Source organism: Pseudonaja textilis, chromosome 7 (genome assembly GCF_049901715.1).
Source record: "Pseudonaja textilis isolate UNSWEBS1 chromosome 7, rPseTex1.2, whole genome shotgun sequence".
Lineage (NCBI taxonomy): Eukaryota > Metazoa > Chordata > Lepidosauria > Squamata > Elapidae > Pseudonaja > Pseudonaja textilis.
Genome location: NC_141996.1, coordinates 50984814 through 51012797, shown reverse-complemented (window position 1 = coordinate 51012797; position 27984 = coordinate 50984814). Strand labels below are relative to the sequence as shown.

Here is a 27984-nt window from a genome sequence, read left to right as displayed (position 1 = left end):
CCTGCGGTATCAGTAAAAAAACATGAATATCTTCATTTATGTAAATAGAGACACCAGAGGCTCAGGGAGTAATGGTTCATTCAAGTACTTTTCCTGTAATTGTACTCCAACTTCAACTCATCACTGTGCTTAAACATTTGCAATAGGCAGGAATCATTCTGTATCTGTTTCTAGAAGATAAAGCAAGGAGTAACTTGTGGTATCCTAAAATCCACCAGTGAACTGTAAAACTTCTTCAAGCAATTCATAATTGAACTCACCTCATGGATGCCAGCAGGACTCATTGATGAGTAACCATGTTTAGAATTCTAACTTGTCACATGTCTTCCTTGAATATTTCTTAGAATTAAAGAGAAGACACGCCCCCTTTCTTATGCTCTTGCCACGGCCAATTCAAGGCTTGTCATAAGTATCTCTGAAAGGGCAGTTCTTCACACTTGATAGACTAGTATGAAATGTAAGTATACTACTGTGCATTGTTTTTTTCATATGCTACTGTACTAGATTTAGACTTAGTTTGGATTTCTTTCAATCTCAGAAAGCAAAGACACACACAAAAGAAATAGTGACTTTTTCTTTTTATTCTTTTGCTAGATCTTAATTTTCATTGATTAATTTTCATTGATTCATTAAATGAAAATGTCCTAATGTTATATTTATATGGAAAACAATCTAATTTTCTTTTCTTTTTTTAATGGAATTTTCGGCCACCTGTTGTTCAGTCATTCAGTCATGTCTAGTTTTTTATGATAAAATGACATTTCAGCAGGATAGACAGTCAGTAACTGTTACTTTGAGTTTTTGGAAGTGCTTGTTTATTTCACCCGTTGTAGCATTGAACCACTTTGTCTTCTGAGCTCTCCTTTTCAATTGCCTTCAGCTTTCCTATTATTAGCATATTCTCCAGTGGCTGTTGTCTTCATTTCAAGTGTCTCAAAGACTTTTGCTTCTTTATTAATGATTCCACTGTAGATTTTAGCTTTTCTCTATCTTTTCTTAAATAATTAATTCTTGCAGCTCAAGGTACTGTATTCTTAAAATTGCCTCCAGTTTCACAATTCCAAAGCATCATTTTTTTTTCTTCATTCTGCCTTTCACAACATTCAGCTTTCACAGTAATAAGTTACAGTCATAACAATATGTGGTTTTGTAATCAATATGATATCCCTGCAATCAATCAATCAACATTTTTGTCTATGCCTTTAGTAAAGAAACAGACATCTGTTTATTCCATGGATACAGTCACCATGTAAATGTTTCAGTAGGGGGGGGGGAGGGGGGGGAGAGAGCGCAACAGGATGCTTTTTTGTACTTTTCTACTTTAACAAGAGATTCCTTATGTCTTTCTTACCATCAAAGTGGTATCATCAGAGTATCTGAGATTACTAATACACTGAATTACTGATTTTAATTCTAATTTCTATTTCTTGTAGGTCTGCATTTGTCATTACATATTCCACATATAAGTTAGTATATAAACTTGGTAAATTCTTAAATAACTCTCTTCTCTTTTCCATTTAATCCTTATACTAAATTTTTTTGCATTGCTTAAATATAAATCCCTGCCACTTCATTTTCTCTAGAACTCACATTTTGTTTAGCAAATTTTCCTACATACATGCACACATATTTTTTATTGTGGTCACTGACCACAATATAACTATCAACAGCAGGTAGAACAGAATACAACTGTGTGTGACTAATGATTAGTTCATTGATATAATCAAAGTAGACCTAATTTTGCAGAGAGAATAATGATATTTGCCCACTGTGGAAACTCAGTCCTACTCGTCTGGTATTAATAACTCTGTGTAGAATATATTGAGGTTGCCAGTTTATTCTTTACATTATTTTATTTCCAGTTTCTCTAGACACGTTTATCAGTCTAATTTACTTCCATCTATTCATCACATAATCATAATGAATATTGATCATATTTCATTATTTTGTTTTCTCTGTTCTAAGTTGTTCTTTTAGGTGTTTGTAACCCACATTGTGTTCTTTTTTTGCTGACTGATGACACTAGAGCTTCCATTTTTGCTTGTAATATGTGTAGATAATTTGATTTTGGGTTTGTCTGTCCAGTGGAGATCTTGTGTAATCTCTTAGGTTGATATAGGAAAGTATTTGCTAAAAACACTGCATCTTTTTTTGGCAAAACTGTTATTTGTCCCCTATTCACTTTCAAATACCAAGGCCAAATGTTCCCATTACTCCAGAAGCTATTTTACTTCCACCTTTAGCATTCCAGTGCCCTATATTTATTATGGCATCTTTTCTGGAGTAGTGTCAATAAGATGTTGCAAGTTATAATGGAATTGTTCAGCTTCCACTTCCTTTGTATCTGTGGTTAGAACATATACTAGATCACTGTAACAGTGATTAGTTAGCCTTCAACTTGAATTGAGAGGATCTATCTTTTTGAGACTGTGTCCAAACATTTGTACATATTTACCTGTTTACACATTTATATAACCAGGTATCTACCCAGGAAAAATGGAAATCAGAATTTTTTTAAAAATCATCCAAATTTTACAAATAAAAAAAGAAACATTTGCATACTTTTTAAATAATAATAATTAGTTGGTTTTTTCCCCCCTGTGATTTGATGGGATCTGCAGAGGGTTCCTTTGATGGGAATTCCAATATATTTCAGTTCTTTAATTCCTAAAATGTTGATATGCAGTCTTGGCATATGTTGATATGCAATCTCCTAATGCCTCTGGACTCATCACATCTAGATGTCCATTCAGCTTTAATGATGTCACTGTAAAATTATCAGTGCTACTTGCCCCCTACTTTTCCCTGGTTGATTGTTCAATATCTCCCAACACAGAGGGTGGCTAATTTTCTAGTATCAGGCTGGCATTGCCTTGGCTATAAATGTCTATTTGGTTTCTTAACACAGTACTGTTAAGTATTTGAAATAATATTCAAATAATATTAGAAAAAAAATCTCGAACATAAAGATGCTTGATTGGAGCATTGAACTGCTTTTTTGAAAATAACATGCTCTGCTTTGAATAAGCCAGTTTATTGAGACAAGATACCTCCTATCAAATCTGGTACCAGAGCAGTGCTCCAAGAAGCTCAGCAGCTCAGGCCAAGTCTCTCTGGAGTTGGAACACCAGCACTCCTCCTTTTCCCCTGCTATCACTTGCTGTAAATAAAACAAAAACAAAACAAACAGGACTTCCTGGGGTGAGTTTTTAAGCATGAAGACTCCTCCAAAACAAAGGCTGCCCCATCCACAGTTAGCAGGTATGCAAATGTGCTTGTCATGATTTGAAATGATACAAAACTGTTGGTGATACTGGGGCTAAGAGGCTATTAGGAGGCCCTGATGTTCTGCTGTATTGATTTTATTTGTTACAACTATTTCTATCCTGCTTTTCAAAGCAATGTTCTTCCTGATGCAATATAAGCCATTAGAAATAGAAATAGAATATGACTCCTCTCAAAGGACAGTTTATGATGCCACCCTTACAGGAAGGAATATATTCAACTTTTATTTCCACGATTGTAAGTGTTTGTGGAAGTGGCAGGTGGGGGAAGGGACAAATGACAAAACATACGTGGGTATGTCACAATACCTTCCTGTGACTTACCTGCTTGCTTTTTGTGCTCTTCCTAAATGCCCATTTAAATTTCTTTCCATTCTCACTTTTCTTATAGCATTTATTTGTTGGTTTGTTTATCAGACTTTAGATGCCTCTTACAACATAAACTCTGGGAACTTGTACTCCTAAAAATATAAACAAACAAACAGTTCCCAGATAAAAAATATAAACTAGGAACAACATACTGGATGAAATGAAATATAGAGCATCACGAAGGCTAGCCACCTAAATTCCCAAAGTCCAATCAAAGTGGATTGAACAGAAACAAGCCATTTCTACAAAAACCACATAAATCAATTCTTCCTTCCTGGCTTACAATATTAGATATTCTACATAATAAACCACTGACTGAGACCCAACAGAGAGCATCTCCATACACTCTATCAATAGAATAACCATTTTTTCTCATTTTCTAGGGAGTACTGAAAGCTACGGGTAGTGAGTTCAGTTATTTTCCCAATCTATGCAAATTACCATTTGCAGCACCCTTTGGACAAAAAGTCTTGAAGGTAAATGGACACAAAACTGTATTTTAAGTAAGAAAGATAAAATGTATTGACTTTTCCGATCAAGGATGACTAGCAGTCACTGAAAGGGGCAGAATTTTGTGATATTCTTTTCCTTTTCCATCTTTCAATTTCAGGAAAGTTGAATGCAATGCTTATGACAAACCTTAGTCCTTACCACCTCTTTGCATCCGGAAAATTTTTTTTTGTGTACCTCTGATGAATTATCTTCTGGTTTTATCTGACCATAATTATCTATGACAACATTATATTTAAATTAATAAATCATCAGGAATGAATTGTAGAGCTGCAGTGTCCCACAACCCAATCTACCACATTTGCAGACTGTAAAGCTGGAGTGAACTTCAACAGTTTTGAAGGGAACACATCTATGCAAAATAGTCACCATGTGGAGATAATTTCAAATCCCAACTGCTGGTAATAATACTTTTGTTCCATTATTCTTTGTACTAAAGAGCTCAGAATGACACCACACCAAAAAATATTGTTGGGGTCCTAAAGTTGATATAACGGATAAGGTATTTATAAAATAAGTTTGGCATAAAATAATTATCATTTCTGTTCTTGTAATGGGATATGGTGAGACACCACACACACACACACCCAATTTATTACATATTATCATCAGTGGTTTGGAATAGTTATCAATTTGACATCTGCTGTTCCAGTGGCATGGTATCCACGGGCAGGAAAATGCCGTATCAAATCAGTGAATGGCATTTCCCTGGAAGAGATTCTTGGTTTCCCACCTTCTAGGACAAGGGTCTTCAAACTTGGCAAGTTTAAGACTTGTGGACTTCAACTCCCAGAATTTCTGAGTTTACATGACTGGAGGAGAAATTCTGGGAGTTGAAGTCCAAAAGTCTTAAAGTTGTCAAGTTTGAAGAGCCCTGTTCTAGGACGTTGGTAATAGCATGATTAGGTTAAGAAACCAAATCCAAAATTACTGCTAAACTAGTTATGGGCATCTACATATTACAAGAGATGGAGCTTTGATTACATTGTCCCTTTTTCCATCTTGACTTTTTTTGACACTGTCTACCTCAATACCATCATTAGGCATTTGAAAAGCAATGTGAGTTTGTCATAGTGATTAACACAGAAACTTTAGGAACACTTGTAATTCAGTTTATTTTTTGTGATAGGAGGGAAAATGACATGTGTACATACAACTCAGAGGAAGCAAAGTGAAGCACGGAGTTACTAATAGGTGCTTCACTGGGCACAAAGTCGGTAAAGCCTTGTCACTAATCTTATCTGATCAAGGAAATGGTGAAACAAAAAAGGGACTAGAAGATGATATAATTTCTTAAACATTTCATTACCATGTGTCAGACAATTTTGTAAAGGTTCTCTGGCTCCTGGATTTTGATGATTCTAGGCATAGTGATGTTCATTTGGTGATGACTTAAACCTGTGTCATTTTGTTTGTTTGTCTGAAAAACCTTTCCTGGTTCATGAAAATAAATAAATAGGCCTATTAAAAGTATGCTTCATTATAAGAACTAGGAAGTTTATCTGGAATTTCACAACTATTTGGCTAAGGTCGCTACAATATTATCTTCCTGGAAGCACAGACACTATACTGCTCAACACATTTTTAATTTAGTTTCTTGCAGCTATTATTTTGGCTGACAAATATTTATGGATTCTATAATATGTAAAACAGTGGGCTGTGCTGATTTTGTTGACTGGCTCAATCACAAGCCTCACACACAGCAAACACTCCCATTAAACTCTAATAATACCAAAGGAGGAAGATGAGTTGCTAGCAATAGCAGAACTGAATCATCCAGGATGTTCCCACAATTCCTCATGGCCAATGATAACTCCTATTTGGACCTCACAAAAGGGATCCAAAATAGTCCATGGAAGGAAGTGCCTTGCTGTCCACATTCAAAAGTAAGATTTGACATAGAGTCAGAAGAGTACATGATACAAAACAAGTGTGGAGACCAGACAGGAAGAGAGCAGGTGAGATGTTTGATAAGAAAAGGGATGATTCCAACTGGAGCTGCAGTGTATACTGAGCAGGCTGCCTCACTATGATCTCTTCCCAAGGCATCTATGGCCTTGGGAAGCTGTAAGTGTAATATTTACTTATTTCCATATGTGGCTTATTTCTTAATAGATTTCTTACTAGATAAAACCATTGGGATTTGGGGGGTAATTCTAAACATAAAAATTAGAGTTTTGAGTTATTACAATGAATGGATCTCTGAATCTACATGTGGCATAAACTGATATTTGACTTAACAATTTCAGTGATGTTGATGAGAAACATATTATTATTGTCAGGATCAGACAATGTATCTGAAAAGCAGGGATATGAGAAATAAACATGTCCTATCTTATGAGGAAATGGTTTGTCCGTATTAAGTAAAAAAAAAAAGGGACGGGGGAGGAAACATGTAGGTACCAAGAACAAAGTAATTCTTTCCAGGAGTTTTCTATGTTGAGTGATGTGATGGGAGTGTATCTACAGAGGGAGAGATGGTGTGATGGGCTACAATGAAGTGGCACATTGGGGGGAAGGGGTAGAACAGAAAGAGCATAGTCCAGAGCTGGATTTTTTTTTAAAAAGGAAGAGATCAAGCGTAATTATTCACTAGCATCTCCCCAGTTTATATCTGTTAGAGTTCAGAGTTTTATAGGTTTAGTTTGGTAAGATTCTGTCTATATTGTGTTAGCAAATTATTGGATTGTTCCGTGTTATTTTTAGGCTTGGCTTGACAGTATTGGTATTCTAGAAATTAATATTTTTGATATAAATCTAGCTTCTGATTTCACAGAACATGGGAAGACAAATCATTATCATGAATTAAGTTTCTAGACCTAAGGAGCACTTTGAAATAATCTAATGGTTTGTAATTGGTAGCACAAATTTGATAAGTTAAGTCCTCTTTATTTATTACATTTACATTTTTTTTCTTTCTGGACTCTAGGCATTATAAGTTAGGGTCTTCCCTAATTTTTGCTCCACAATTGTGTAAATTGGACGCAGGGGTCAGTTGGAAAAGGTGCTTATCACTCTTTCTACTGTTTGCCCAGTCACCCAGTCCTAATTTTCACATCACACTGGCACATGTCTGCTATTATAATTGCTACTAAAGCAATACTTGCATTTCACATGCAGTTCCTTGAGAAAAAGATAGTAGAAGAAAAATAATTTGTGGATATTTGGTGTGCTTCTCTTATCCTAATGGGAAGTAGTCAAACAAGTACCTGAATATTATTTTGTTTTTGTTTCTGCAGCTCAGATGATGTTATAAAATGAATGTCAATCCCACGGAAGTCAAATCTGTTCTGAAGAGTTTGCTATCTATCTATATGCAAGACAGGGAAAGGAAACTGAATTATACAAACCCATCTCTTGTACAGCAGGAAGAAATCTCGGCTTCCCTATACATCCTGATTATTATTGGGTTTTTTGGTTTTCTCCTTTTCTCTATGATGCTCAGCAATATTGTTCTCAGGCAGAGGGAAAACTACATGGATTACCTCTTCCAAAATAAATTTCCAAGAAAGAGGATAAGTTCCTGCAACAGCATAATGGTACATGCTGGAAAAGGTGTTACAATAGAAGCTAACACAGATTGCCAGTGCCAAAAGACTGACAGTTGCCCAATGGCAGAAATTCCGAGCATGGAATCAGTGCAGAAAAATGTATGAAGGTGCAGTATCATGACCTATTTTTAACTATGGATGATTTTGTTGCCATCTAAAGTATTAGATCTGATTGCACTAACTTGGGCCATTCCTGGCAAGCCTCATTTGGAGCAACCTTTCTATCTACTGTGCAAGAAAAAAATTGTTTCTTTCTAAATTGCATTATAGTTTTCCTATTCTAAACTCCCTTGAGTTTCCACTAATAGTTTGGTAATCCAGTTCAAACTTGTATGATTTCTTTATATTCATGCTGATATACGCTTTTGTGATGTGTCCCACGTGGACTAAGTAAGCTATCTTCCTTTTTTTCCCCCTTAATTGTGGGTTTTGTAAAGACTTTTGTTCTTGTAACTGTGTCAATTGTGGAGACCTCCTCACAATCTAAAAGAAATACATAAAGACTGAAAGAGTCAAATCAAGTAAACATTGGCTAGAAATCTAACTTTCCTGCCCTGGTTTATTATTGGCCCATTACCCATAGATAGAAAATTCAAAACAAAGGGAACCTGGAACCCAGAGCTGCAAGTTTTCCCTGAAAATTAGCAGAATCTGAAAATTGTCAAATTGCCATGTTTAATGTGACAAAATAAGGAACTTTATTAAAACCCATGACTAGGGAATAGGCAGGTTAATTATACTGAAGTTTAACTAAATTTAAATGGAAACGAACTGAAGTCAAGTTTAGATTCTAACTTACCATTCAAAAGCTAAGTGTGATCTTCGCCAAGGAAAAGTTATGCATTCCTGGCATTATATAATGAATCCAGGTCATGTGTTTTCTGTACCACACATCACAGGTGGGCTTCAAAAATTTCAGCAGTGGGTTCTCTTCCCAGTTGTTGGGTGGGCATGGCCATGATGGCCATGGCCTTGTTGGCCTCCTGCACCATGGGGGGAGGGGGGGTTTGCCCTCCCCAGGCTCCGGAGGCTTTCCTCGAATCTCTGGAAGGGTGAAAACTGCCTCCCCCAGCCTCCGGACGCCAGAAACGTTTCTGGCCTTCCGGAACTTCTGGGGGGGCCTGTTTTTTGCCCTCCCAAAGCCTCCAGGTGGGCTCTGCACTTACCTCGCATCCAAAACGGGTTGCGTGGAGACTCCTGGGAGGGGCGGAACGGGGTGGGTGGGGTGGGGTGGGTTGGGTGGGGCCAGCCAAGGGTGGGATTTGGCGGTTCTCTGAACCGGCCATAACACTATCTATGGGTTCTCCAGAACCTGGGCAAACCTGTAGCAGCCCACCCCTGCCACACATTGTCAAAACAAAGATGGATTGAGAAGTTGAGGGTGTTCTTTACTGTAGCCCACAATTCTTGTAACACAGTATTTCATTCTAGTGACTGCTTATACATCATCAAGAAGGGGAAGGGGGAAACCACTTTGAAAAGAAAGGATTATAAGTAGACATCATTCTTCTCATGTAGATCAAGAATCCCCAACTTGTGGTCTGTGGCCCATTACCAGGCCATGGGCTAATCACCTTAGGCTGCACGAGGGGCCAGATGGTGTGCGCTGAAATCTGCTGCTACCCTCACTATTTATAACTTATTTACTAAATTCTTTAAACCCTATAGCCAAATTCTCTGGGTGGTTTCAATAAAAGTAAAAACAAAAGCATGTTCAGTACAGTAAAATTCAAAATAAAAACACCCATAAACTATGCAGCTGAAAGCTGGTCAGTCAAAGACCAAAACAATAGAAATTAAAAGGGGATTAAAACATACTTAATATCCAGCTTAAAAGGCAGAGAAAATGAAAAGGCTTCCACCTGAAGTGAAAATGATGCTAGCATGGATGCCAGGCAAGCCCCTCTGAGGAAGAAGAAATTCCATTAATGGAGTTCCATCAGAGAAAAATCTCTCCCTCTTGTAGAGGCCTATCTTACCTCCTTTGGCGATGAGATCTGGAGGGGAACTTCAATGGAAAATTTTAAAGACTGCGTAGATACATATGGGAAATGGTGCTCCTGATCCTAACTTGTTTAACAAGTTGAAGATCAAAAACAACACTTTGAACCTGATCCAGAAATGGACCTGCAGCCAGTATGGATAGCAAAGAACCATCATGATCAATTTATTGACCAGTCCCAGGAAGCAATCTAGCCACCATATTTTGAATTAAAATATTTCTGAACTGTTTTCAAAGGTAGCCTGTTGTACAACACAATAATCCAATCTGAAGTTACCTGAGGCGTGAGTCACTTATTGTGAGAATGTTTTTGTTCAGGTAAAGTTGCAATTGATAAATCATAAATGGCACTCCATGCCACTGAGCCATTCTGGATCTGTAATGATAGTGATGGACCTAGGAATATCCATCCCTTTCAAAGTATGAACATGCTCCTTTAAAGGGCAGATGCTTCCAGGATAGGTATGACATCAGTTAGCTGAACCGATGCATCACTGACAAGCAATGTTTTGGTGTTGCCTGGACTGAATCCCAGTTTATTGGCCGTCATCCATGTCCATTATCCTGCCCAAGAACTGATTCAGAATGCTGAATACCTCATGTGCTTTAGATGAAAAGGAGAAGTAGAACTAGGTGTCTTCTGCATATTGATGTCACCTTAGCCCACTTCCCTGGATGACCTCTGCCAGCCTGAAACTGGACTGAAACGGATCTAGATGAATCAGTCTCAATCAAAAGAGCCTGAAGTGGATGAGCCAGCATCCATTCAAGTACCTTGCTGAGAAAAGGAGTATTGGCCACAGGCATATAAGTTTTCTTTCTCTGAGATCAGATTTGAATTCTTTAGAAATGATTTAGAAATTTTGGTTTCTGAACACATCATTAAACAAAGACAACCTGTGTAGTTGGGTAGCTGTATAGTAAAAGGATAAGAAACCCCAACATTCCATCTTCAATCAGCCTGATGACCTTTGACATTCCATCTCCATTCCATCTTAACAACAGACTTCCCCAGCATTGTCGCCACTCTTCAAGGGGCCATTTTGCCTAACAACTGAAATAACTTCAGATATACAAAGACCTGCCTAGTTTCCCCTAAGTGGCCAGCAAATCAGATCCCTAGGATTTCCTACCATGTAGTTCTCAAACATCTTTACTTTCTCATTTTTCAGAATTCCTCATTTGTGGAAAACAGGCACTCAATGACTATTACAATGAACATGGTTCTTTCTCCTCTGTGTTGGGTTCTGAACTTCTGAATTTTCCACAACAGTTAATATTTTGACTGCTTTTGTGCTTCACAAATGTAGCCTATAAACCATTCTTCTATGTTGGATTTTTTTTTCTTTGATGCTCACTTTTAGGAGACTTTTATAAGAAATTAAGATGCACCAAGGAGTCATTCACTGCACTTAATTGAAAAAAATAAACTTAGCTGGAAAAATTATTCTGAATTTAACACACCCTGTCCCCAAAGGAAAACTAGACGGAAGAAAAAGAAGCATTGCTTAGTAATAGCCGACCTTCAGGCAAATCTTTAGATACATTCTTGCTTTTCAGCAGGGGTGTTTGCAGATGTTTGCATCATTAACCCAGGCCTTTCTTACCAACTGTTACTTCTATTCTTATTAGAAAACGTTAAGATTCTGCCTCATTCCCATCCCTTGCATACCAATCCAGAGGTAATGGTTTGGAGTATAATATTTTGGCTTCCTATCAGGATAAATCATGCTGTTTGTTCCAGTTTACTTTTTTTCAGATGCACTTCACTTTCCCCATCACATTGGACATTTTTTTCAAGTTTTTTTTTCTTAATTTGATGATAGACCTCTACAAACTGAACATAATTTCAGAATTGCATTCAAGAATGTTGTTGACCATTTTCTTGGTAACTATAGAGCATCAAGCTACATTCACACGGTTGACAAACATCTTACAGCATGCAAGACCATTTAGTGCAACATGTTATTGAAGATTCATTTTCTGCATTCACACTTGGATTTCTTACTAGAGGCTATCAGTGACAAGCTTGTTGAAAGGTTTCACCAGGACATTGCCACAAAGGAAAAATGATATTGGGGCAACAGGAATCCATCAATGCTGGCTGATCATTGTTGGACACTGCAGCAAGATGCATTGGAGATTGAATAGAAATGAAATTCAGCAGCAAAACACTTTTAGCTCTGTTGAACTCATGCACCATGTCAAAAACTTTACGTGATTAAATACATTATTGTCATTCAAAGTTGATTTCATATTTTTCAAGATTCCTGTGTGATATAGTCATTCTCTCTGGCCGCACAAACAGATCTTCACACTGCTCATCATTGATAATGTACTGTATCTGATCTATTGACCCACAAAAATGCCCTCCTTAATCTTGGCATCAATTATTCTTGAAAACATTTGTCCCAAATAACAAAAACTTTTGTTTTTCATCAATCCAAGATTTATGTGAGCAGAAGCAAAAATGTCTTTGTCACATCATCAAATGGTTCATGTGCCATGTTTCTTCTGTCCCAGAACCAAATTCTTTTGGGGAGGCCATTTTTAAAAAAATATGTGACTCTCTTGCATGTTTGTTCCATTCGTCTATGCAACAACAGTACTTGGTATATGCAAGTTGCATTCTATGCAGCAGAGCCACTACCTTTAGACCTCCATAGATATTCTAGTTATACTTGGTGTATTGGATGTGCTTTTACAGTAGTTCCATGTTTTTGTATATTTCTTTCATGCGTGCAGCATAGCCAACAGTTACTGAAAGGTGTATATTGTCATTGTGTAAAAATAGGCAGAAGACTTCTATAGAACAGTACATGATAAATTATAGGTTGCTTTCATAATTAGCAGCCATAAACCTATTACACCGAAAAGTGTTCAGGAAGCAAAATCCTTATTGTCCAGCATTATTTATCCATGACACATGAATGCATAATTCAACTTTTGTTTCACTTTTTTTTCTTTTGATGACCCTTTAATCCCTTTATTCAGTGTGGAGTTGGGGCAACTGAATGGAGGTGAGCCTTTATTGGCCGGATGCCCTTCCTGACGCCTTTAGGTTTTTTTTTCTTCCAGTATTACTAAGAAATACAGGCAGTGATATCCATTATGAGATCATCAATATCCCTGGGCATCATTAGAATTTTCTGTGCAGTTCAATTTTGCTAGGAAATCCATGATGCAGCGCATTGTAAATCCACTATTAAAACACATTATTCATCGGAGTTCCCACGACGCTACATCAAGAAAACTATGTCTGCAATATTTAAAAAATTTAAGAACTCTGCACCTTAACGACTACAAGACTATATTTTTAGGTGAAACTGATCTTTCTGAAAGTCTCGTAACAGGAGACAAGTTTCCTTATGAAGATAATCTCAACTGGCCTATATGGACAGTTGTACATGCTGGCAACAGCCAAGGATGGGTACCCTGGAGATACAGAGTATATCTAAGGGATGATTTACCCTTAGGGCAGCAGGACGACATGTTTCAGGAATTCTGTGACTTTCTCTCTATTACTTATGGGAAGTGTGCCATTGTGGTCAAAGAGAAAAAACGCTTAAGGGTGAAGACTGAAGCATTTAACCAGGAAGGGGACATAATCGATCCTCAGGCCATTTCTCACCCCTACTTGTTGAACATCAAACAATGCCCTGAAATTGCCAAGGCTACAGGTCACGAACTTCTTTCAGTGCCTTTTGATTACAACTACTTGCATCCTATGGATGCTGTCTGGTCATCTTTGAAATGGTTTATTATCAATAACCGAAAAGACTTTTCTCTGACATCCTTGGAAAGGACCTATTCATACCAGTGCATCCTCTTCAGTGACCTGATTGGGAAAGGAATAGAGAAAACAAGCCCAACCAAATGGAAAGTGGCTGTTAACAAAGTGCGGAGATGGGAAAATTACTATTTGGATAAGTTTTCCTGACAGCTTCCAGACATTTGTCAAGTGATCTTTGGTTGAAAACTGGCTAATTCATATATTAAACGTGCATTTTCACTTTATAATTCTAGGTCAATGATAATAATAAAAAATAGTTTTAAAAAAACTTTTAGTGTTATAGTATTAGAGTCACATGCCATTTAAGTAGATTAATTTAATTTTGTCATTATGTGGACAAACAGCTATTTGTAAATATGTAGATACTTTGAGGATAGGAAAAAAGAAAAATAAGAACAGTTATTAAGAAATTAATATTTCTTAAATCAAATTACATTAAGTTAAATAACTTAATTTAAAATAAATTTAATTAAGTAACTTATTAAGAAATTAAGTTTTGTTAAATTAAATTACATTAAGTTAAATAAATATATTATTTTAAATAAATTAAAAATTAAGTTAACAATTAAGAAAAACAAAGATGTAATCCATATCCCAAATTCATGAAGATGTACACTTTAATTGTATCACCTTGATTCTCATAACAGTGTTAAAACAAAATTATAAGAGCAAAAAAAATTGATGGGTTCCATTAGAGAGATTTCCTTCTCTTCTAGAATCTTTCCACATTTTCATGAATAACAAAGAAGTAGTCTAAGTCAGTCAAGAGACAGAGGTGGTCACCCCAATAAATAGGTGGGTGAGGGAGAAGTATGGTTAAATCTTTGTTTTTTACAAACACACTTTTCTGAAAACCTTTTCTCTCCTTAAATCTAGTTACAAATTAGAATTCCTGGCCCTTGCCTGCATTGTATTTTAAGCTGACTTATTCTGGTCAAATTTCATCCAATTACACCAAACATCCAATACTTTTTGAGGTGACCAAGAGATTTACGGATTTTATATTTCAGGTTCCTAAAATGAGTACATTTTATTTTTGGTAGTACAATTCAGAAGAATAAAAATAAACGGAAGAGTCCAACCAATGCTAAATAAATCGGGGTACTTTTGTGCTTAAATTTGAAACCACTATTGTGATGCTGAAGTAATAATCAGCCTCAATTATATTCTAGCAATTCATATATTCAAATAGCTTCCAAAGATGTTTTGTGGCTATACCCCTGAAAACACAAAATATGAATACTGTGGTAGAGACTCAAATTCCAAATCGGATGCATTTGGCAGAACATTGGCCACATCCAGGGCATAGTTCCATGGTTTTAAAAAATAAGGCGAAAAACAAATCTATGAGGTACATTATACAAGGAAAATGAATTACAATTAACACAAATTCCCTCTAGAGTTCTCTGTGCTATTGGTCACCCTCACCTCCTTTTTGGTTCCCTTTTTCCTCATTTCAGACTTTCTATGTACCATTTCTCCCCTTGGAGTTATGCTTATACTAAGTTTGCCAGTATCACCCAAAAAGACTTTTCTCTCTTCTGGAAATTGACACATTGGGAGATGCTAGTTTAGCTGGATGAAGGGTTAAATGGGAACAATATTCTTAAAAGACTCCCACATGTTTTACTGTATATCCGTTTATCCAAAAATTTTCTTAAAATAGTGATACTGGTACCCTTCAAATCCATCTTTAGATGGAGAGGATACAAGTGGTTCTTGACGTTTCTGCTATACCAGCAATAATAAAAAGACCTTTTGAATTTAGCAGTAGTCATTTCCAAACATTTACAGGACTCCATTGTCAGCCTATGATATGTTTTTCTATTAAGGGTGACTTTCATCATGGTTAGCCACAGCAAATCATCACATTTCCACAGGATGGCAGTACATGATATTAATGTGCCACAGACCTTTTTGTTCTAGTGCAAGCAGTGCCTCTCATTCTTGATTCATGTTTAAGCGGGGGGGGGGAGGGGGATTGGCAACATAGGTTCTTCCAAATGTTGTCCAGTTGTTTTCTCAAAAGCCCTAGCTAGGATGACTGATGAGACTGGTCCATGGACTTCTTTCCCAACTTGTTAATTAAAACAAAATAAATTGGATAGCAGAGATCAGTTTTCTCAGCAGCAAATGGAAGAATATGTCTCCAAGCTACAAAAAGAGAAATGGAATCCTTTAAAAGTCACATTGAATGCAAATGGAAATTTAAAAAGAGCCAAAGTAAAATTCTTATCAGATTCTCAATATGAAAACTTGTCTCCCAATTGACGCACTTTGTCTGGAAACAGCAGAATTATAAAACAAATATTCAGCATCTCCCATTTTCATTTGTATAAAATGTACCTGCTGATATGACTTGTACTCTGTGCAAATTTAAAGTACTTTTATAACTAATCTGGCTCCAAGAATAACTCAAATCATCACATTACATTTAAGTGGCTTCTTAGTTTAAACATGAAGATTAAAACTGAACCTAATGAGCCTTATACAGTAACAGTAGGGTCATTATTTCACTTGTATAAAAGGGGCAAAGGAAGAAGTTTGTAAAAAATCTGCTAAGGCAATATATCATCTCCCATTGAGAGAACTATCTCTCTTGGTTATTAGAAAATGAGCTATGAATTAGGTAATTTAAAATGTATTAGGGCAATGCAAACAATCATACTCTTTTTAAACTATGTATTAATTTAGAGCCTATATTAAGGATTTTAAACTTCTATATTCAAGTTTAACTTCAAGACCAAGAAAAAGCAACACAAGAGCTTATGAAGTTTTTCTTCAATTTAGTAAAGTTGCAGCACAAGACTATAATATTTACTGAGAAACAAGTCCTATTATATTCAATGGAACTTTCTGCCATGCAAGAGTACAAAGAACTACAGCCTTTAATTTTGTGATATATTGTGCCCAAAGGTACGAGTGAAGTCATTTGCAGGCCTGCTCATTTGGAAGTATAACTCAGTTCAAAGGAATCCCAGCATTGCAGATTTTAGACTTTAGCATTTATATATTTTCTTCTACCATGTTTCTCACAAAATAAGGCCAGGTCTTTTTTTTTTTGAGTCCCGAAAAAATGGCTAGGATGTCTTTTGGGGGGTAAATTAATTTCTCCTCCCCTGCGCACCAGCGCCGTTTCCAACAACAGCATCTGAGTCGCTCCCGCTTTTCCCCTGTCCCCGTAACAACAGGAAAAAAAAGATTTTGAGGTACCTGGGAGCGCCGTGCGCTGCGTTTTGGTTTAATCCCAAGCGGCTGGGTGGACGTGAGAAGAGCTAAGCGAGCATCTCTGCTGCTGCTACCCTTGGTGCTCCAGCCTTGGGCTCTGCAAGTTTGTAAAAGTCCTGGTGCGCAGCCCGTTCCTGCATTCCAAGTGCCCAGGCCGAGCTGCAGCTGTCCCTCTCTCGCCAGCGTCGTCTCCAACAACAGCGGCAGCAGCAGTGGGAACCATGGAAGCGTTTCAGCCACTTCTCGGGGGAGATGCCGCCATAACTTCCACGGTTCCCACCACTGCTGCCGCTGTTGTTGGAGAGACGCTTGCTCGGCTCTTCTCACGCCCACCCAACCGCTCAGGATTAAACCAAAAAGCAGTGCGCGGCACTCCCTGGTACCTCAAAATCTTTTTTTTCCTGTTGTTACTGGGACAGGGGAAAAGCAGGAGTGACTCAGATGCGGTTGTTGGAGATGGCGCTGGCGAGAGAGGCGCCAGCACCGATGGAAACCATGGAAGCTACGGAGGCCTGAGAAGCGGCTGAAACGCTTCCGGACATCCATGCTGACGCCGCCCACCTGCTGACCCGGGTAAGGGAGCCCTCCGTGCTTCACCATGATTGGCTGTTAGGAGCGGCTGATGGTGAGGCATAGCTGCCCGCGGGGCACTCCTAAATGGCAAGTTCCCCCCCACCTTCCCCCTCCCCATTTCGCATGTTTTAAATTAGGCCTAAATTTGGGAGGGAGGGGCTTAATTTCATTTTATGCCTAGAAAACATGCTGGGTCTTCCTATGGGGGGGCGTATTGTTGGAGAAACACAGTACATATAGTTTGTTTCTTCAAGACAGGGTGAAGAGTAATGACTTGATCAAATGTGACATTTTAAGACTGTACCTCTGTAGTTGCCCCAAAGTAATTTTTCAAAGCAGATACTGGGGAATGAAGTGTTAGGGACTGCAGCCATAGAGCATACCTGTTCTGCTAAGCATTATCTATTTTATTGGGAGAGACAGACAGCAGTAGATGTAATACCTGGTTCCTTTTCCTTTCCAGTTCAAAGTGTAGTTTTAAAACCAATAGAACAGTCAAGACCAATCTAATTTAATTATTTTCAGTAGAATGTATTCATGAGCAACTACTAGGCTGCAAAGAAGGTTAGTTTCCTCTTGCATAGGAGAAAAATCTATCTACCTCACTGGAAGGTCCTTGAACAAAAGGAACACAACATGTATGATTCCAAATGATACCAGTTTTGCAAAGGAAGATTTACTAAATAAATAACTGACAATATCCTGCTACTATCTGTAACAAAACAACAAAATTAAAATACATTATTCAAATCAATCTTGATCTTAGGGAATTCATTTCTCCAACATAGTTCTCCATTTCAGTGAAATCTTCAATGCTTCCCAGAAAGGCATCCAAGTCGGCTGCAACATGTCAGAAAATCTGCACACAAAATAGAACGGTTCTATTTGCAGCAGCTAGTAAGTCTACATCTTCTCATGCAAAAAGCAACATGCGAGTTGGGAAATAAAGTTCTGCTTTGATATCATGGGCTCCTAAGTGATACTGCAATCCCTTACAACTCCTAATGCTACTGTACCTAAGGTCCACCTGTCTGCTTGGCTTCAATTTCACAGCTCAAATCTCAGCCTATCCTATTCTCTGCAGACAAAAAATTAGGATTGGGAAGGAAGACAATGACTTGAGGTTTCACTCTTCTTTTTCTTGCTACTTCCTCCCAGCCTACTGTGTACACAACTTGACATCTTTATTTTGTTTGCAGAAGACAGTGCCAAAGTTTTATAATATAAGCTAAAGGGCACTGTTACCCTACCTGGTAGGTTACATTTCAATACGCAATCTTTATCCATTTGAAAGCACACAGTGCTGGAACTAATCTGAAAGCTGCATACAAAATGGGTGGAATGTGAATTGCACAATCCAATCTCCTTTTTGATCTATTTTTTTCCCTTTTCTTTCCTTCCTTTCTTGTTAGAAAATAAAATCAAGAAAGAAACGGACCATTTTTATCAAAAGTCTAAACTGATTGTTGATAGAGGGATTTCAAAATTAGGATAAGTCCCCCTAGGAAACAATAGCAATAGCACTTAGACTTATATACCACTTCAGAGTTCTTCTCTAAGTGGTTTACACAGTCGGCATATAGCCCCCAACAATCTGGCTCCTCATTTTACCCACCTCAGAAGGATGGAAGGCTGAGTCAACCTTGAGCCAGTAAGATTTGAACTGCCAAATTTTTGGCAGCTGGCAGTTAGCAAAATTAGCCTGCAGTACAGTATTCTAATCACTGCACCATCACAGCTCCATTACACCACTATGGCCGAAGGAAGTAAAGAGAAAACCTTATATACGGGTAGCAAATGCTCAGCCCTAGATTAAAGTCTTACTTTTAAAAGTCTTACTCCAGATACCACTCTAATCTAATCTATGAAGTGTAGTCTTATCTTCATTGGCTCCCATGATATGGAATCTACTGTCGAAGAGGTTCAATTAGTTCCCATTCTGCCTGCTACTACTCGATTTTTATTCAAATATTTTTCTTAAATTCAATTTGCAAAATGTAAATTATATTTGGGTTTCAAGATTTGTTTCTTATTGTTTCTTCAGATTTTGTGATGTGATGTTTTAGCACAATATTATTTTATTTTGGAATGCTTAAAATAAAATAGTTCGAGAAACCTAATCATTTGAAAAGTTATCAGAAGGCAACATTCAAGCCAGTTTACGAATGCATATGCCATTTGAGGTTCAAAGCACTATATAATATTTCATAATTTCATTGTTTTCCCAGGAAACCAAAATTGTTTCGTGTTCTGAAATTCACCTTTGTAAATCTCCCATTCACACAAGTTCTGAATGCAGCAATTATCATGTATCAAATAATAAAATATGCCAATCAAAAGGACAATCATAAAAGAAGACTTCCTAAGCTCTCAGATCATAAATTACTGTTCTCAGTTGTCAGAGTGTTAATCACATTTTTGCATGTTAATCACATTTTGCACATATTTAGTAAACTGTTGGTCAATGTTCTGTTCTCATAGGCTGAGGTCTATATATATCTGAATATGTGTGTGTTTGTGTATTAAGTGCATGGGGATGTGGAACAAATACTCCACATATAATCAAAGCAATTATTTCCAGTTCTTTAGAATGTCCTGAAATTGCAACGCTGATTCTTTCATTTTAAAAAAAGAGTTGGAGCTGTTTCAGCCTTCATTTACAAGGTTGCCCCAGAGGCCCAGTAAAACAAGCAGTGCAGCTTATTCAAATAATATGCCTGGATCAGGATGTGCCTAATTCAAATATATTCTTCTGCTGCTCCAGTTCCAACATGTTTTATGTATTAAGTTAAATATCTGAGTTGACATTTTTCCCATAGTGAGCCTCCAGATGATGATCTTGGCATAAGCCAATTGTCTACTACAATTGAACAGAAAGACTGGAAGATCATCACCTGAAGGAGAAGACATGTGTTGTTGTTTTTCTTTCTTGGAAAGAGTTTTGTCTTTAATCAGGCAAAGTCAAAGAATGAAAGGTGGCAATGGGAAGATACCTGACAGGATCTTTTTCTCATGTTAATATTCCCAAACCAACGTATTTCTGTATAGGAAAAGAATAACTCATCTCACAGTACATATTATTTATGGGGTAATAATCATAGTTAAAGGGGTGGGAGAATAGGAATTTGAAAGTGCTCCTTCTACTATGACAGTTGAAGTTTTCAAATACCTACTAGACATATAAAATCTAAACTGAGGTTCCAAAGAGTTCCAGTAAACTGTTTCACCAAGCATGAAATTATTCAGAGGAATGTGAGTTACGAAAAACACTCCCACACCCTGAAAGGCTAAATTCAACAATGAACCACTGATTGTTTAATTATAGTTTACTGTATATGCCATAACAGCCTGTTCCAACTCATACTACACTGTAAACACCAACCCACTTCTAGTTTCACTTTTATTAGATTGTATGCTTTTAGTCCCAATAATGTATTGGGAAGCTGTTCACCACTTAATTGACAGATTAAAGTACCTTCAGTCCTGGAACAAATCAAGAATCAATGTGTATGCATTTGTGTATTGAGGCCATGTGGCTGTGTATATGGGGATCAGCAACACAAATCATCCAGGTTTTCAGAGCTTGCAAAGGAATTGTTTATATGCACAAGTGTAGAAATTCTTCATGTAAGAAAGGGGGGGAAGAGGAGGTCTTCTGACCAACCTGAACGTAGAATGGGTCATGTCACTTCACAACTCCCTTCATGTATTGTTTCTATCAACGGAATGTTCCTTTTAAATTATTATAAAACATCATTGATTCCAGTGCAAATATACCTTTAGATCTTCAGTTTTCTTTTTTCTCCATTTCTTTTTTCTGCTTTTCTGCTTGTTCCTTTTTCAGCTTTTCTTCAAGTCTTTTCCTTTGATATACTTTTACCCCAGCAAATGCTAAGCAAAGAATTAAAGTTTTAGCAGCTAAAATGTACATTAGAAGTGGAAAATTTTCCAATGCCTAAAACAGAAAAAAAAAATACTGAGTTATTTTAATGTAATAATATAAACCGAATAGTTAGAAAATGAATATTTGAATTTGTAAAACTCAAACTACTTCCTTGAAATAGCTATGATTCAGAAGGCCTTCGTAGTCATGGAATACTTATAATTTTATCACATTAAAATGCCTTATGAGGATGATCTCAGTTAAAATACTGTACAGGTACTTTATAATTAATTATCTAAAAATTCTTTGCTTCATGAGGGTTAATTTGTGATGGTTATTCCAAATAGGCTCACTAAAAAGCTAAGCATAGAGAACCTCCAATAAAGGTTTTGCTGGCTTTAACATCCTCCATTAAAAGAAGAACAGAATGATTATGTAGTTCTTTATTCAAAAGGCTACAATTTTAAAAAGCGTGAAAGCAAAACACATGCATCAAATCCAAATCATGTAAACAGAATTTGTTCTTTATAGAACAAAGATAAGTGACCACAGGATAAAGTACAAGAACACACACACACACACACACACACACACACACACACACAGAATGTGTAGTCATTGATTGAGATATGTTCTTGCACAGCCAGTCAAGAAACAAGATAAAAAGGCCACAGGAAGAACCTGTTACAATCTTTTTACAAAATCACAAATCATACAGTACGTGTATTTATTTACTTAGCATATGGCAAATGCATGGACCTATTGTGATTCAAATGTTAATGTCCAGTCCACCTAGCCATTCAAGGACAGGGAGGTCTATGTTGAAAAAAATCAGACATTGGGCGGGTGTAAGCTCTTGATGGACATTTGGACTCAATGTGATAGATATCGTTGAGGAGCACCACAGTCACACTGAGGGGTACAGACAAGACCCCACTTAAACAATGAGTCCTGGCAGATACCATGTTGGGTACAGATCCTGTTCAGAGTTGACCAATGCTGGCAAGGAAGGTCAAAACCTGGCACCTTTTTGTAGGGTTGGGGTTAGGGTTACAGTATAGATTGTAGTCTTCTAGAATGTTATACTCTCTCAAAATAGGTATCCATGTATACTAAATATACAGGATAGTTTCTTCCAGACTCCGTGACTAAGAAATCAGGAGAGTAAAATTTAAGATACAAATTAAAAATTCTCTCACCTTCCAATTCAGGAGCACCATCTTAATTCTGTATCACTGTAATTTTCAGCTTCAGATGTTACAAGAATGCAGGGCAAATATGTAAGATACTTTTTTTGTGAAAAGACACCTGGGGAAGGAAGAGAAGTGATATATTCAAAGAACCCATTTGAACCACAGATAAATGGGCAAAATCATCTGCCAAAATAGCTCACTGATTTGTTTCAACAGATATTCATTAACAAGATGTCAATATTAGTGACGCGGGCTTAATATTTAGTTATTTATTAAATTTATATAATCAGCCATCTTACCAAAAATTACTCTGGGTGGTACACAACAATTAGATAAAATAGCAAGTGTGAAAAACATATTAGTAAAAATATAAAAACCAAAAAGATACAAATAAAGTGAATGGCCCCTTCAACAATAGAGCCCTCAAAGCAAGTCTCTGTTACCCTGGGAGCCCCAGGTCTGATATGATAACCAGGTCTTAAGGGCTTATGGAGTTTCAAAAGGATGGAGTTGATCTCATTTCAGGGGCAGGAGAGGATGTTCCTATACATAAGAATTCCCAGCACTCTTCTCCTCAGATACAGAACATTCAAGAAAGCAAAATGTGTTTCCACTGAGTGACAAGATCAGTGACCCGGTGCAATACAAACAGCCAAGACTTGATGATTGGTGACAGGGATCAGATTCATCGGCAAATGGCTATTCAACGGTTATTCAGTTTAAGGGGGGGACGGGGACAAAAAGAGAAAACCTCACTGGCAACAATGAATCCGTTTGTTAAAATACTAGTCAAGTGATAATAGCACAGCTATATGCTCCAATCCATTTAAAGTTAACTGCATATAAACCCTACTGAAAACCATACTGTAGGGTGTCAATTACAACTAACTTGTTTTTAGAGGAGAGAATCACAACTAACTTCTGCTCAGTTTCTACAACCCAGGGTCTCCATACAAATTCCAGTAATGCTTCTTATACCTTGTATGTGCAATACTAGCAGGGACCATTAATTTTAATGCTGGGAATGAATGCATTTTTAAACAATAATGATTGAATATATCATCAAATAAAGCAGACATACGTTGTTTAAAAGAAAGGCTACTATAGTTTATTGGGAATAAGTTATTAGACTTGAACAAATGCCAAACAAGTTTGCCCTTTGCATTAGGGAACAGTTTTAACTTGTTAAGACCTTGATCAGCCTGAATGATGCATCTCCCATTATAGATTTCTCTTTGGCAAAATATTGAAACTCAGGCCTCTTTAAGGCATGGGCACCAACAGAAGCTTCCTGCCATCATCAAAATGATGAAATGGGATAGTGCTTGCATTATGACTGCCCAAAACTCCTTCTGTCATTCTGATACCTCCCCCCATCCCCTCTGGACACCACAGTTAGATGGTTGGTAAAATGGTAGAGAGTCCCAGGGCATTTACTGCTTATTTCTCTCTAAAAACATACATCTATCTATCTGCTTCTAGATGAATTGAACCATCAGATTCTAATGGCCATAAGGCAGTTGCAAAAATTTAAGAAGCTACGCTTCAGTTACAACCACTAACTTGGCCAAAGGATAAACTATTCAATATCCTCCAAATTTGGTATATTACTTGCCAAGCTGGAAGTCAACAACTAAGCTTCAGCTTACCCTCCCAATTCTTAACCAATAGCAATCTACACTGTATGCACAATTATTAGGCAAGCTATATTTTATAAGGAGGAATAATTTGATTACTGAACAACTACAAGGCTCTTGGTCAATCCAAAATGTTAGTAAACTTCAAACCTGAATAACAAAGTTAAAGTGAGGTTATGTCTTTCTTAGGAGAATATCTATATGTGTACAATTATTGGGAAACTATAAGGTTGACTCAGCCTTCCATCCTTCTGAGGTGGATAATATGAGGACCCAGATTGTTGGGGGTAATATGCTGATTCTATAAACCGCTTAGAGTGGACTATAAAGCATTTTGAAGCAGTATATAAGTCTAAGTGCTATTGCTATATAGTTTTTATGAAGAACAAATTTTGGGGAGTAATACTTGACAAATAGATGAGTTATTCTTATACAGTAACTAACATTAAAGACTCTAGCAATAATTGCTTTTCATTATTAAAAACCCTATAACCTTCTTCTTTATGCTGGAAAAATATATTGTTACAGCCTTGAAGTATGATTAATTCATAAAGACTTCAAAATTATCTTCTTGAGACCCTTAGAACCATATAGACATAAGAGTTCCCTATTTATCTTTTCCCCAAAAAGGTCAGTTAGCGGGTTGATATGTGATCATGGTTTGTTTTCCTATAGCTGCAAAGTTTCTCCTAATAAAATAACAAGATCTAATGCTATGCCAGGAGTTTATATTGTTTATTTATTTGGAAGATTTATATTTCTGCCCACTTCACAAATAAGACTCTGAGAGACTTATATATATATCTAAAAAAAAAAGTAAACCAATAGCAAAATACATGAAACACTACAATATAGCCAAACAACAACATAGTCCAGTGCAAGGTCATTTCAGAATGTGTTCAACCAATGTTCTGGCCCAAAGCCACAAGGGGGAGGCAGGAACCAGGTTTCCAAGATCTTATAAAAAACCAACTGGGTCAGGGGCATCCAAATTAATCCACAAAGTCCTGTTAATGTAATAACCTAGATAAATAAAATAGCATTATGAATAATTGGTATTTATCTATAACCTAAAGCTATACAATGCTTCACAATTGATTTTCAAAAGATGTTTCATAGTATATGGGTATGCAAACATAGCATTGATCTACAACTATTTAAAGCACCCATATGTGCTTTCTGGCATCACATAGGAGATACAGAGAGCAGCTGTAAGGAAAATAGGCTGTTGTTTTAAACAGCTGCAGTTACTAGGTCCTTAAAAAATATTTATATTTAAGGCTTTTAGCAAAGACATAAAATAAAATGAAAACACCAGGCTGGAAGAAAGAAAGTACTGAAAATATATTGGAAAATATATGTGCATATTAATTTAGTTTTAAATAAATAAAATTAAATTTAGTTTTTCTTATGGCTCCATCAGAGAATGGCTTTGGCATGGCTGAGTGCAGCCTACCTTCAAAAACTTGTTCAGCTGTGTATCAAATGTTAGAACTTTCCAAAATGTGAAGTCCTTGATCAAAGTTAGCCCATTATTGGAGCTTGGAATATAAGCCAACAGGATAGTAAATCTTCCATGAGATTCTAATAGGGGAAAAGAAAGGCACAATGTAGATTGGATTATATTACCATTATGTGAAATCTGAGCTCTGAACAATTGTACCTAATTAGTATACTGATACTCCATATCAAATTGTATGGAAATCAAGTAGCAAATTGAAAGCTTCTTTTTTGGGTCCTGTATTGTTCAACATATTCTATGAGACTTAAATGATTAGAAAATATAAAAATTTCAGATCATGAAAACACCTTTGAGGCGAATACCAAGATTCAATGGGATCTTGATAAACTGGGGCAATGGGCATAAGCTAGCAACTTGGACATACTGCTACTATAGTGAATTTCTACCCTGTGCAGGGAGCTGGACTTCCAAACCCTTCAATTCTATGGTTCTATGAAGTAACACTGTTATTTGTAACACAAGTTGTAGGTATCTTTAGAGGAGTTCAGGCCAGGAGTGATATACATACATCTATATACATACAAGCGAAATACCACTCATGCATCATCGCAAAATCTCCAAAACTGTAAAGCCTACAAACTTGAAATTTGGCACATATGTTCCTCTTGGCTTCTAGGTGCTCATTAAGAAAGGATTTTTCGAAATGACCATCAGAGCATTAGTATTCGTATATTATTATTAACACGCTCTGATGCTAAGGAGTTCTACTCCCCCTCCCCACCTGAAAAGAAATCTGTTCCAAATGCAAAACACAGAGGAGTTTCAGTTTTAGTTTCACAGCAGCAACCAGATTTAGTACAGAACAGTTGAGCTAAGCCACGCCTAGGCTCCTTGCTATCTCCTTGCTCACACAGCAAATGCTGCTTCAGTTTCCAAACATCCCTCAATTCTCTCACACACTTGACAGGACGCTAGTCAGATGAATGCTGATGGATGCTGGTAGGCAGAGGCACAATTCCCCCCCCCTTATTTTCCTCCCCCAAAACTAAGCCCAATCACATAGTTTCCTAGCGAAGCATGGGTACAGAGCTAGTGTTTAATATTCATGTTTGATTGTGTAGCTTGTTAGCTAGTTTAGCCCTGTTGCCTTTTAATTCTTTTTTTTTTAAGAATTGGTTTAACTCTCACCCAACACTACAAGCAAATTTCCATATAAGGATATAACATACTAAACTGCTCTAATCATTTAATTTAGCTATAGTACACATATTTGCCCTCATTGTTTGATATTCTCCATCCTGTTTCAATCTGCCCTAACAAACTTTCTTGGGTTTGCAAGATATCCTGAATTAGTTATATGTGCTGATTTTTTTTAGATTAGCTACTTTATGATTCTGTGTGACTTTCAAAGTAGATATTGTGTATGTTCACACTAAAATAAACCCCAATGTGATTAACTAATTTGTTACTAGGCACAGAACTGCAACTTTAGACTGTGAGGATGTAAATATTTTAATTAGTAACACAAAATGCAAAGTTTCGTTGTAAAATTGACATTTATTTTGTAAGAATTCCATAAACATACAGAATTGAAGTCCTAAGAACACTTTCAGTACAATTTTCTATATTTAGAAGTCTATTTTGATTACTCCTCCCAAAACTTTAACCACCTCTTACATGAGATAAGCGCTATTTATTTCCGGAGAAAACTACATGGCCTGGCCTGGCCTGGCTTGCAACATACACCAACATACAATATTTACATCGATGATTCGGAAAACGGTTAAATCTTATGCAAGTAGGAAACAAAGAAAACTTCCCTTATGTCTACCTAGTCTGTATTGTGTAACTGAATTCCACGCATGCTGGTTCAAAATACGTGCCTTTGTGTCCAACAAACTTAACTCCAAATGTAGATTTACTGCTATGAGATTCTGAATTGTAGACCAAAGAATTTACAAATCACTGATCTTACTGCAATGTAAAGGTTAAAATATGAAACATAAGGTCCACAGCACCGTCGCTTTTCATGATATGCTTTCTGTTTAAATTAGACTTGCTGGTAAATAATCCTAAAACGCGGCGTAATTTGTTATGCAAAAGCTACAGTACCTTTAATAGCGAGGAGCCATTAATCACAGGGAAACTACTAGAGCCTACGATTCCCAGAATCCTTGCTGCTAGAGTCCAATAACGTCAGCAAAGGGGTGGGGGGGAAACGTAGATGTTAACCCTTTCGGTACTAGTCCTGCGAGGGGAATTGAGATTTACTATTCGAATTGTGTTAACGAAAGGCTTCCCCTTTTACTATCATCGGTATTGAAGGCCTTCAATAGGCTCTAGTAGTTTCCCTGTGATTAATGGCTCCTCGCTATTAAAGTACTGTAGCTCTCTTAATAAAATAACAGATCAGAATAACAGAGTTGGAAGGGACCTTGTAGGTCACTAACCCTCTGCTTAAGCAGGAGACCCTATAGTACCATTTCTGATAAGTGGCTG

General features: G+C 37.0%; 2 protein-coding genes and 1 long non-coding RNA gene across 9 annotated transcripts; 2 read left to right on the top strand and 1 right to left on the bottom strand.

Moving 5' to 3' along the window:
- Window positions 1–42: 42 nt before the first annotated feature.
- LOC113436257 (uncharacterized) lies at window positions 43–8899 on the top strand. Of its 2 annotated transcripts, XR_015744352.1 has the most exons (4): window positions 43–457; window positions 3033–3261; window positions 4037–4129; window positions 7403–8899. It is a non-coding gene; the product is annotated as an uncharacterized LOC113436257 (long non-coding RNA). The 2 variants fall into 2 exon arrangements; XR_003374050.2 differs by lacking the exon at window positions 43–457 and having other exon boundaries at window positions 596–3261.
- On the bottom strand, window positions 3611–27636 carry SMIM11 (small integral membrane protein 11). 6 transcript variants are annotated; one of them, XM_087937602.1, is made up of 5 exons: window positions 27598–27636; window positions 25480–25607; window positions 22393–22501; window positions 21088–21265; window positions 16276–18169 (listed from the first exon to the last, which is right to left on the bottom strand). In XM_087937602.1, the coding sequence occupies exons 3-4, from the start codon at window positions 22411–22413 to the stop codon at window positions 21098–21100; spliced, it is 189 nt and encodes a 62-aa protein (XP_087793728.1). In that variant the 5' UTR covers window positions 22414–22501; window positions 25480–25607; window positions 27598–27636; the 3' UTR covers window positions 16276–18169; window positions 21088–21097. The 6 variants fall into 6 exon arrangements, with proteins under 6 accessions (XP_087793731.1, XP_087793732.1, XP_087793728.1 ...); XM_087937605.1 differs by lacking the exons at window positions 16276–18169; window positions 25480–25607 and adding an exon at window positions 3611–3745; XM_087937606.1 differs by lacking the exons at window positions 16276–18169; window positions 25480–25607 and adding an exon at window positions 14109–15663.
- On the top strand, window positions 8994–13938 carry C7H21orf140 (chromosome 7 C21orf140 homolog). Its single transcript, XM_026700550.2, has one exon. The coding sequence runs from the start codon at window positions 12895–12897 to the stop codon at window positions 13654–13656; it is 762 nt and encodes a 253-aa protein (XP_026556335.1). The 5' UTR covers window positions 8994–12894; the 3' UTR covers window positions 13657–13938.
- Window positions 27637–27984: the final 348 nt, after the last annotated feature.